General features: G+C 37.8%; 1 protein-coding gene across 1 annotated transcript in view; it reads left to right on the forward strand.

Moving 5' to 3' along the window:
* Positions 1 to 742: 742 nt before the first annotated feature.
* Positions 743 to 12619, forward strand: part of ergic1 (endoplasmic reticulum-golgi intermediate compartment 1) — a 35296-nt gene continuing 23419 nt past the window's right edge. The window contains exons 1-2 of the mRNA XM_037675921.1: positions 743 to 857; positions 11947 to 12008. Coding sequence (XP_037531849.1) covers positions 838 to 857; positions 11947 to 12008 — 82 coding nt within the window. The 5' untranslated portion in view covers positions 743 to 837. The remainder of the gene's footprint in view (positions 858 to 11946; positions 12009 to 12619) is intronic.

Below are 12619 nucleotides of genomic sequence, written 5' to 3' on the forward strand. Positions count from 1 at the left end.
ATATTTCAAAACATTCAACCTCATCCTGGAAATTGTTGCCATTTTTAAACTTGGTGATATATAAAAAAAAAAAAACTATGCAAAAAATAAATAAAAAAAGCCATAGAAATACATGAATATTAACTCTATTCCTTTAAAAATATTGCTCTGATTTAGCTTCTACGGCTGTTTTTGTCTTCTTAAGCTATTCTAGGTTTTAGTTACCGTTCTGCTACTTTAGTTTTTATCTAGCATTTTGCTACTTATAGCTACATTCTGCTACGTTTTGTTTATAGTTACTATTTTGCTACTTTTAGCTTTTACTTTGGCCACTTTTGTTACTTTTTACATTTTGCTAACTTTGTACTATTTAAGTTAGCATTTTGCTACATTTGCCTTTGAGCTGGTGTGTTGCTTGCTCCTTTTAGCTTGGGTTTTATTTTAGCTTTTAGCTAGTGTTCTGCTTCTTTAAACTATTCTCAGCAGTCTTGAGATCTCATTCTCTAGTTGATTTTTTCGTGTTAATTTAGTCACTTTTGTGGTAATTTTACACATTTTTAATTTTACTGTCTTTTAAAATATCTTTTTGCTTTGAACAAACAGCATCACTAGAAATACTTTAGTACTTATAAAATCACAGAACCCTTTCTATCCCGTTGCTAACGTGGTTGCTACGGTCCCAGCGGAAGTAGAATCAGAGCAAACAGGAAGTAGCTCTCAGCCAATAGGATTTTGCAAAGCGTCCTAAGCTGACGTCAGCCCGGCACAGACGAACAACCGGTAGCGTTGAAAAAAGCTACACAGCCGACCTTTGTTTTATTTTATTCTTTTTTGTTGCCAATTAAACACCTAAACACCATGCCCTTCGATGTTAGGAGGTGAGTATGGAGCTTCCGGTCCGTTTGGGTTCTGATACGAGGAAACGGTGGTCGCAGACTCTCTGAGAGTCCTGGCTGGATGAATTAACGGTTGGGCGCAACACCACATTTTTAAAACGCATTTAAATTTGTTAAGTCTGTTTTATTTCCAATAAGAACGAGCTATTGCTGTCCCTAGCGTTTGTGTCGACTCGGTGAAGTGATGCTCGGATATGCTGCAACAGTTTTATGTGTGGGGTTTTCCTCTGCGCATGCGCAAATGTCTTCGTTCAGTCTAATCACAAGAAACTGATTTCAGCAACTCCAAAAAGTTTGAAAGCGTCACAGACAACACGGAGTGTCTGGGTTAAACTTTCTGAACATAACTGGCTGAACATGTAAACGGGATTCAACCTCTGATGAATTCTTAACACATAAGACAAAAACTCATCGTATCATGCACTTAAGCAACAATACACTTGTTGCAAACAGCTTTAGACGTGTCAGTAGAGCTCACCCATATCAAATAAACTACAGGATATTTACAGTCTGCCTCCCTTTACAAACTCTGTAATAAATACTGGGTGGTACTGGTAACGCTTATTGTTACACCACAGGAAAAACCAGTCTAAGCAAGGTATTGAATAAAAATTATACATATAAGTATCTGACAAGAATTGGGATTGTGTTAAACCATCATTTTAATTTTCAATTACCATCTAGTTTACTGACCGTGTCACCAAAATACCAAAAAAAAAAAACCTACTGGTAGTTATCAGTTTCTAGATTAATTTGTCAACTTCATATATCATACTTGTTTGCATACTAGCGTGAACACGAGGAGGAATTTTTTTTAATCATCTACTGCTTAAAGTGATAATGGTTTTTGCCACTGTGTGGTGTGTGAGATTATTTCTTTTATAGCATTAGCAAATGTCATAAACCTCTGGACGAGTTGAAATGAAACTATCAGAGGGTTTCCGTCTACAACTGATGAACTTTTGGAGTTGACACAAATCTAGATGGCTACTACAGCTAATGGATCTTAGCCAACACAAAAATGGCTAGCACTCACTCAGCTTTTACAGGTGTGCTAAACTTAGGTGTGGTAATAGCCGAGAGCTATCTTCAACACATTCTCCGAGCACCATCACATCTTTCGAGATCTCACAAGATCGCCTGAAGTTACACAAACTCTCATTTCAAAAGGTTTAACCAAAATGGCTAATTCTGTCCCTTTACATCTAAAGGTTTAGTTTGAAACTCTGGCATGTGATATGCATTCCTTTGCTTTTGAAAACTAATACTTGTCACTTGTTTGCTCCAACAATGTTATTTAATACGCAAAACAAATATGTTCTGGATAGTTTAAATGCAGATTTAAGTCATACCTTCTGATTGTAAAATTCACGGCACTCTGGTTCTGTCTTTTTCAGCTTTGTTGTAATGGCTGCATGAATTTACCACAAACTGTTGAAACACTGTCAGGTGTTGCTACAGTGGATGACTAGTGAGGGCTTTGTGAAAGAGGTCATGGGGTTAGGAGATAGTCACGGTCTGTGGAGTCACCTAAAACATGCAGTTCAACAACTGGAAATGACTTGACTAGTTGTTTCGAGACGCATGAAGAAAAATACTGCTGTGTTTGTCATCAGTGTGAGAGTGTTAACATGTTACTGTACATTACACCACACAGAAACTTGTATTTTCAGAAAGCCACAGTGTCTTTTTTTTCTTTTCAAAACCACTTTCAAAATACTTTTGTCTGTAGCTTTAATTACAACTTTCTGTTTGGTTACTGTTAATGAGCTAAGGTGACAAGAGTGTCAGAATAACCTTTGCGTGAAAAATACTAATTATTACAGGAAGAAGTAGTCCACACCTTCTAAAAAAAGCCAATAAGTGTGATTGATTCTTTTTAAAGTGGACAGCTGATTAAAAAGTTTCATACTCTGCTTGGATTCAGAGATTACTTCAGTGGTTGAAAATATGGCTGATGAAAATTTAGAAAATATTAGTATAGTTAATAATTGTATTTTCTTTAGCATGATTTTATTTGTGGTTTTGGTCATTACTTCAAATGACCACATTACAAACTGTTTTTATCTTTCTGTGTAAACGTCTGCATAACCTTTTCCTCTTTTGTCTGACTAGACTTTATGTCAAAGAACAAGTTTATGACTTTAAGATTTACATCTTACCATTGAACTGATCTTTAGGTTATGTCATTTATTGACTCAGGGAGGTTTGGTTTGAGCTAACCTCATGTTTTGTGTTTGTAAAGTGATGATTAGATCATCGTGACTTTAGAGCTTCAGTAACGAACGTTTCATGTTTTGTTTGTATAATAATTACCTCTTATCTTACCAGTGTTGTGTGACTGACTGCTTGGTGTACGCCTCCTGTAAATGACAGAAAATTGACGCACAGAAATCTGCTCATAGACTGTGATGTGAACCCATCATATTGTATACGAAAACCTTAGCTGTCCATTATGTGGGTTTACTCGGCAATCCAAGGAGAGGGTGAGCTGGTGACTAACTGTGACTCATTCTGAAGATTGAGTATATTTAGTAAAACCTTTTCACTGAAAAGCAGCCCCCTGTGCTTTCATTTCAGAGTGCTAACAGAGAGATGCTGGTACAACGTGTCCTTACCATTGACAAAACACTCACTTTAGTGAAGAGTCAGCCATGACATGTCATGAAGTGTTCACTGTATTTCAGCAAATTACAAGCGTCAGCGAAAGGTTAATATTCATAAATACAGACTGTTCATATACCCAACATTTTCACCCACACACAACTCATTTAAGGGATGTGCTACGTCATTTTTTAAATGTCGGATTAAACACAGCCTCATCTGTGTTGATGAGTACTGTTGTAAATGTACATACTAGACATAGTTCATATCTGGTAGTTAAAATAAAAACGGGGAAATAAATGGGTTCATTTCAGATAAACTAGGCGTGTGGTGTTAAGCTGAGGTCATGAATTGCAGATGATGATAAATTCTCAGAGTTTTAGAGATGAATTGTAGGCTGATATCGGTTTCCAATTGTGCAGCTCTGACCTGTTCATAATGATTTCAACACTTAACTTTCTCTTAGAACTTTATTTTGAAAAAATATTTGTCTCTAATTTCTGGTTTAATTAAAACTGACATTTTTTTTAATGAAATATTTACAGGAATTAAAAAAAAAATACAACCAAAGCTGTCCTGATGCATGCTTAATTTTCATTCATCCAACCTTTATTTATGCAGGTTAGTCTCATTGAGTCATGAGGACTCATTTAAAAGAGAAACCTGTTTTTAAACAAAAACACAGATGAGGTACACAACAATAAAACAATCATATAAAAGTATCCTGATGCATGCTCAATAATCCAGGTAGAAAAATCTAAAAAAAAAGTTTAATCTGGTCCTCTGGACATTAAAAAAAACAAACAAATAAAACAAAAAATTGTAAAAACGTTTCATCTTTCATCCGAAAGACTTCCTCAGTGCATGCTGTAGCTGCACTGATGGCGTGACATGTAGGAGGACATATATGAAGGTAGAAGACCAGGATAATAATCAATAATCCAGGTAGATAAATATACATATATATATATATACACATATACATTCGAGTCCGGTCCTCTGGACAGATTCTTCTTTGTTGAAACGCTTCATCTTTTATCTTTTTTATTTATAAATGAAAAAACGTTTCAACAACACGTTTCGTCATTTATCCAAAAGACTTCTTCAGCCTGAAGAAGTCTTTTGGATAATAAATTAATAAATAAATGTTTCAACAATGAAAAATCCATCCAGAGGACTTGACTCAACCTTGTTAGACAACTAAAGCTGTTTTTCTCAAAATTAGCACTATGTTACACTTTTTATTTCTGTCATTAAATCTACAAATAATATCCTCAAGATTATTCCCCACATTCAAAGTTAAAGGATGATTATGTTTTGCCCATGTGCATGTGTGGTGTGTACTTGGATTTTGTTAACTTTTCAGGACCTTTCCTGGTACAAGCACCTACCTAGTCAGGACCAGTAGCTCTTTTGGGGACCAAAGACTGGTCCTAATAGGGAGGCGTAAAGCCATTTTTGGGCTAGGAGTCAAATTTAGAACTAAGGTATGAATTGAATTTAGGGTTAAGGTCTGGTATGTACTTTTTAGGGTAAGGGTCAGGGTTACACTACAGAAATATAAATGTACGGAAGTCAATACATGGTCCTAATTAATTCAATTCAATTAAAAAAATGCTTTACTAATCCCAAAGGGAAATTAAATGTTGTAACTCATCATCCTGGTTTCATTAAAGAGTTGTGATGCTGATGGCTGTGGGCAGGAAGGATCTCTTGTAGCGGTCTGTCTTGCAGTGGATCTGAAGAAGCCTCTGACTGAAGGCGCTCTGTTGTTGTATGACAGTCTGATGAAGAGGATGCTGAGGGTCGTCTATAATGTTCTTCATTTTATGAAGAATCCTTCTTTGTACAATCATTTCGTGCCAAGATGGTCAAGCTCAGCTGAGCCGCAGCTTCACCGGCTCCTGGTGAACTCGATCTTTTTTTGTTCCTGTTGTTTTTAACAATTTTTTGCGCCTACAATGCACATCCACAGTACGGGTATGACCTCAACACACGTGGAGTTTTCTGTGTCGCTGACTTGCCATCGTGGTTCAGTCCTTCCAATCTCGGGCTCCGGCCTGTCCTGCCGGCTGTCTCCATGATCCCCCATCTGCCTGCACAGACCAAACTCTATGGACCCATTCGGTTCCGCGGGGAAACCTTGGATGTTCTCTGTCTGCCAGACCTGATTCTGGAGCGCAGTCTGGGAGGCAGCTGCTGCGGTCCTTATCATCATCATGCTGCTAACTGGACCTGCTAACAAGACCTGCTAACACAGCTAACAAGACCACGCCACTAACCGAACCTCACTGCTAACAGTATCATGCTGCTTTGAACCATGTTGCTAAGATAACTTCACTGTCATCAGAACCACTCTGCTGCTGTAGATTTATTTATTTTTCACTTTTGGCACCTTGTTTCTTTATTTTTGTTGCATGCTTTGAATAAATCCTAGTTTGTTAGTTGAGTTTATGTTAGTGCTCACATTAAGCATGTAAATTATAGCCGAACAGAACCCATGAGAATCTTGCTGCTGCTGTTCGCTGTATTGTTTTGCACTTTTTGCACTGGCATCTTTCTTAGATCTTTTAGCGCACCGTTGGTCGTTCGTTTAGTACATATCTTAGTTTATATCGATCGTTTTTAAATCACTGAACAGTTCCGCCCCATCCTATCTCACTGATCTTCTGCAGCCATATGTCCCACCGCGCTCTCTGAGGTCAGCAGACCAGATGCTTCTCTCAGTCCCAGAAACCCGTCGTAAGCTCAAGGGTGACCGGGCTTTCTCTGTTGCAGGTCCACGACTGTGGAATGAGTTGCCACTGAGTGTCCGGCAGGCTCCCACACTCTCAGTCTTTAAGTCTCGCTTGAAGACCCACTTCTATTCGCTTGCCTTTAACACGGTGTGATTTGTTTTGGTCCGGTCTGTTCTCTACTCTGTTGGCCATTTTAGTTAGCTTCTGCTGCTATTTGTATCTGTATTTCTATTTTATGTTTTCCTGTCTGCTGTGCATGTTTGGTTCTTTTGTACAGCACTTTGGTTGGCCTTGTTGCTGTTTTAAGTGCTATATAAATAAATTGGTATGGTATGGTATGGTATGGTATGGTATGGTATATCTTTACTGTTTCTTTTTACACTTTATATTGTTGCTATTGTTTGAGGTAACTGGGACCCTGTGTACACAATTTTGTTCCACTACATGTACCACATGCGATGTGAATGACAATAAAGATCTCTGAACCCTTGAATCTCCAAAGGTTCTAAAGGAGTTTCCCAAAACAGAGCCAGCCTTCTTTATGAGCTTATTAATCTTTTTTAAGTCACTTACTCTGGTGCTGCTACCCCCAGCAGATGATGGCAGAAGAGATGGCGCTCTTTACAACAGACTTGTAGAAGACATGCAGCATCTTGCTGCAAACACTGAAAGACTGAAGCTTCCTGAAGACATAGTCTGCTCTGTCCCATATTGTCCCTTCAGTTATTAGACTGAAGTTTGATGTGGTAGCAACGAGTCATTCCTAACACATACTTTGTCTGCGAACAGCGAGATCTTTCAATACTGCATGAGATCACGTGTGCCATTTATATGGTTTGACCAAACAGGTTATAATGCAGTACCCTCTCATCGTAAGATGATCTTAATTTAAAACTGGCATTAAAGGTGCCAGGGGGATAATTCAGTCCTCTAAGGAATGCTATGCCTGCAATTGGTCAAATTTTTGTCCAAAATTAACCTAACTAAAAAAGAATTAACAGTATATCAAATGTTTGAGTGTCGGAGCAGCTGGTCATGCTGAGAACTGTCAGATTCTGGTCCCCAGCTGACCGACTGGTGCATCCATGGTAGAGAATTTAGAGTCAGGCAACAAGACTCTGTGACCCCACAGCTCCAGTGCATGATGGGAAATGCCATGCCTAACACCTTCTAACAGGCTTTACCAAGAGTTATTGACTCTATGAGATTTGGAGCTGATTTTTGAAAACTGAGAACAAGCTCTTAAAGCTTTTGTATAATGAACTAATTAACCTTTTAAACAATCGTTAACAAAAGCCTTTCTGGCTGGTGAGGAAGTGGGTGTTCTAAAGTAGCTCCTGCAGTCTGTGTAAATATTTAATCATTTTCGGTGACGTCACAACCAGCAAGTTAGGGGTTCAGTCCTTAGCCCTGCCATGCGTCGGTGTGTCGATCTGAAGCACATCTGGACGTTTGTATGAATTTATACACATCAGTTTGTGGAGCCCAGGGTTAAATTGGCTACAGAAAAGCAGATAGTTCAATTTAAGCTAATCTGGATTAAAAAATAATAATAATTTATTTCAACTTGATAAATTGTTAATATTTTCCATTGGCTTTGAGTGACAGCAGCGTTCAGCTGATGGACAGAAAAGATGATTTGACGCTGACTTGATGTGGATTCGTGTTCACTGAGGCCGATGCCTCAGAGATGACACATGGTGCATTTTAATCTGTGAACCATGTTGTTGTTTAAAACATTACCTGCAGACTGATTATAGGAGAGGGACATTTTCTGAGCTCAGAATCTCATCAGGACATTAGAAGATTCTACTCAAGAAACAAATACTATCAGAAACTTATATGCATTTTGTTTTTGTTTTTCCACCGAATAGTATATTAGCTTGTATGGCATGAATATTTTAGCATTGTTCAGTAATATATAAAACATATTTACAGAAATGGCACACTTCATTTCAGCATAGTTTGAAAGGTAGTCTTGACTGTATCTGAATCTGGCTTTCAAGGGCAAAGATAAATAAATAAAAATTAAAATATCTGTTTTATTAAAGAGATTTTGCACAAAGTTCACCATATAAGTGGTGCTTTGGCCACACCACTAACTGTTACCTTTTAAGTTTCTGTTGTATCTTGTTTGTAAATATATCCCGACTGTGTGTCTGAGGCTATTTCCAGGTCACATGGAGCGTTTTGACCCCATCTCACATTTCGAGTGACCGGATGATGGGGTTTAGTTTCCCTGCTCACATTTTAATTTAGCTGCTGGAACCTGTTTTCTAAAGAGACATGCAGTTTCAGCTGAACATGAGAACGTGAAACGTCTTTTTTTATTTTTAATGGAGGTGTTTTTTTTTTTCCACCAGCAGCTTGAAAGCGATCAGTTGTTACATTGGTTTGTTGTGCGGGTTCACATGGAGGCACACTCAGAGCTCAGGTTTACTAACTAAAATCATTTTCTCAAAAAGTAGCCATTCTGTTCATTCACTTGTGTGTGAAGTAATGTATTTTATGAACAAACTGAAACACACCAGTATACCTGGGATGCAATAATCTTCTTATTGCATGCTCCACTTATTCAACCCTTGCTTACGATATAAAATCTTATAGGAATAGTTTGGAAAAGGCATAACATGGAAGGTATTTAGAGGATGTAAAATAAAGCATATTTGAAAGTATTACACAACTTTTCAAGAGGTAATTAAAACTTTATGCCTCTCAATAAAAAAAACCTTTGTTAATACAAAAACAGTTTTTTAGCAATAGACCTTTCTGACAGCCCAAACAATTACGGCCTTTGTGCCACTTTTTATTTTTTCTATTATAATATATATATATATATATATATATATATATATATATATATATAATATACATACTCATCTGCTCACACAGACTCATGTTCATGTTGTTGTTCATCGTATTGTTTTTGTACTATTTGCTTAGTGTATTCTTAGCTTTAGCGTATTTCTTAGTTCATATCTTAGATCTTATTACTGTTTTTCTTTAGTTTATACTTTTGTTGGATGTAACTGGGACCCTGTGTACATATATAATTTTGTTTCACCACCACATGTAAGTGGTGCAAATGACGATAAAGAAACCTTGACTTGACTATACACATTGAAAAAACACTGCATAAAATGCACAAAAGCAAAGAAAAGGATTATTGATAATTTTAAGGATGTATTTTCTAATATGGATATACAATTTCAAGATTATTTTTTGAAAATAGCCACATTTGTTATTTTTCCTCAAACTCCCATTAATAAAAAGTTGATTTTCGCATCATTTCAATTGCCATGTGGTAAATCTGCCCAGCATGTCAACAGAGCAAGGAAAAAAAAAAACAAAAAACGTTTTGTTTCTAGTTTAAAAATCTTAACAACCAGTTTTCTAAATTAAAAAAAAAAATAAAAAAAGTTTTTGTTTCCTATCTAAAGGCGATGAACCTTAAACTGGATTAAATGAGTGAAAATCATCAATAACACAAAGACTTGCAAGTTTTTGAAATGACTAAAGTTGTCATGTTCCACCTGTTGGGTGGTCTCAGCTGTGGAGATGATGTGAGGGAAAGAACACGCTGCACGTAAAAAGGCTCAACATGATGAAATGTGTTCATTCAGTACTTTTTTGAACGGTCCTGACGCAGAACGACCACACCCTGAACTCCCTGCCAACTGCCCTCTAAAACTGTCAGGCCCCGTCTCCTGCTCAGACAGCTCCTACCGCGCAACGATTTGATGCTCAAACGTAGGAAAAGAAGGCGGGTTGAAGTTTAGAATTCAGGAGTCCAGATGTTGTAGCTTCAAAAACATCAACAAAGAAGTAAAATCAGGAGCAGAGGCTAAACGGGAGAGGCGACTTGGTCTGGACTGAACAGGACGCCCCCTCCCACTTCCTCCTCCGCCAATCATTACATCAGCTGGGATTGTTTTATTTTGGGGGGTAGCTCTTGGTGGAAGAAATGTGAACAGATGTGAGTGTTTTGGTCAAAGATGAGGAAGAGGAGAGGGTGGGTGGGGTTTGAACAGCCAGCAATAGAATTCAAGGCTGGAAATGTTTCATTGCCCAAAAAGGAGATGTGCTCCTGAATAGAAACAGTTTCTGGGTTCAATAGGACTTTTATTTATTTTTTTAAGAACCCCAAATCAACATTACTCATTCTTCTTAGAAATAAGAAGATAAAACCAGAGGAGTACTGCCTTTCTCCATGAAAAGTGGGCATCTGGGCGACAATGTTATTGCTTGTACGCCGATGTGTAGCGTATGTTTGTCTGTTAGCAAAACATCTCATAAACCTCTGGACAGATTTGAACGAAGCTCTCAAAGTAATCATTAGATGTACGTCCATAATGGTCTAATGTTTGGAGCCCAGTTCAAGATGGTCTCCCCATTAAACAGACCTTAGCAAATACAAAAATGTCCACGACTCGGCTAATTTTAAGCTATACACCTACGTTTCAGTTTGGTAGTAGCTGAGTGACCTCCACATCACATACTCCAAACACTCTGAGGTCTTTGTTTAAAGCTTTAACATTCAAGGTAGCTGGAGAAAAACATTTTTCAGTTCAATTCAACTTTATTGTCCATAACATTCCATGAAATGGAGATTTATCTTTGACATCTGGCTCATAAAAAAAAAAAACAACACAAGTTAAGAATGTCATAAAACTTACAAAAAGCTTTGCTAACCCAGTAAGTCAAGTCAAGGTTTATTTATTAAAAACAATCGCAGCTGACCAAAGTGCTTCACTATACTATACAATAAAAAAACATTCTAAAATACACGATACATTACAAATGTGAAAGCATCCCATCAGACAATGGTTTGTCCTGTGAGGCTGTGTTTATAGGACCCTGTTAAGGACACTCACCGCAGAGGGAGCAAATGACTTTTTGTACCCATTTTTCTTTACCAGAGGAACCACCAGTCTTCTGCCAGATGGTACCAACCTGAATAATGGTTGTAGTGGATGAGTTGGGTCTTTGTAAACCAGTGTTACCTTTTTCCCAGAACCTGACTGTACAGGTCTGTAAGTTGCTTTGTTGATGGCCAATGACTTTACTACCTTGTTTGACCATCTGGTACAACTTGTTCCTGCCTCTGGCTAGGAGGTTCCCATACCATGAGACAATATTAAATGAAACAACACTTTCAACCAGTGACCTGTACACCAACTGCAAAGTATTTTTGTTTGCATTAAAGCGCCTTAGCTTATAGTGAAGGTGGAGACGCTGTCTGGCTTTTTTTGTAAATATGGTCAGTGTTGGGCTCAAAGGTCAACTTGTTATCAATTATTCTTCCAAGTTATTTCAAATCAGTCGCCTGCTCTACTTCCTGCCCTTTTATAACAGACGGGCTGAATTTTCAAGGAATGACAGCCTAAAGATGGTTTTTGAAGTTCTTATATTTACAGTGAATAGGTTTGTTTTGATTTAGTTTTTTCTTTGTGCACTGGCGTTCGGGGGCTCAGATCATAACAGAGCGTGCATGTAGAGGAAGAGGTGTTTCCCTGTGAACTGGTTTGTGTTTGTCGCAGCCTCCGGTCCGAATCTGTTTGTGATGGCCCTCGTCCAGAGCTAATGTTCCACCTCTCGTCTGTAATATAGCGCTCCACGATGGGTACAGAATGTGCTGCTTTCCTCAGCACGTAATGTTTGCATTTGCTGTTATTTTTTTCTCACTCCCTTTTCCCTTTTTTGTTTCCTGTTTTCTCGTCTTTTCTCAGATTTGATATCTACAGGAAAGTGCCAAAAGATCTCACCCAGCCAACATACACAGGAGCTTTCAGTGAGTAGGCCATCATGCAAAAACTGAGATTGTGACGTTTTTAATGTGGATTATGAGTCTTTTTGTTGAATTGGGCTTTAATTACACCAATCAGCTACGTAATTTAAACCACCACTGTGCTATTGTGTCAATCCTCCTCATCTCACTTAACATCAGTGCAGGAACACATGAGGGTATAACGTGATGTGTGGCCCCAGGATGTTGGTAAAGAAACCGATGGCTCTGTGGGGACTATTTAGTCTGATTTAAACCAGTTTAGGTTTTAAATGAGGACAGATCTTCACCTCCTTGCTGTACTCTTTGATCTGTTTCTAGTTTCTGTGATGATGTGGGTTTCATTTGTTGTCAGCATTATATAAGCTAGAGGGACACTTTTTACAGTTATGCGTCACCTTCAGGCAACTGATGACGCTCTTGAGATTGTCACACATCATAAACGAGTCAAGTTGAACTAGTTGGGTTACCCAAGTACAGAAAAAAATATGAACACATTTGAGTTGAACTCAGTCCTTGAAAATCTTAGATGCTTTGGAATTCTAGTCTAAATTATTTAAACAAGGCAGCAATACAATTCAATATAATACAATACAATTCAATATAATACAATTCAA

This window comes from Nematolebias whitei, chromosome 4, assembly GCF_014905685.2.
Source record: "Nematolebias whitei isolate Nwh7 chromosome 4, NemWhi1, whole genome shotgun sequence".
Lineage (NCBI taxonomy): Eukaryota > Metazoa > Chordata > Actinopteri > Cyprinodontiformes > Rivulidae > Nematolebias > Nematolebias whitei.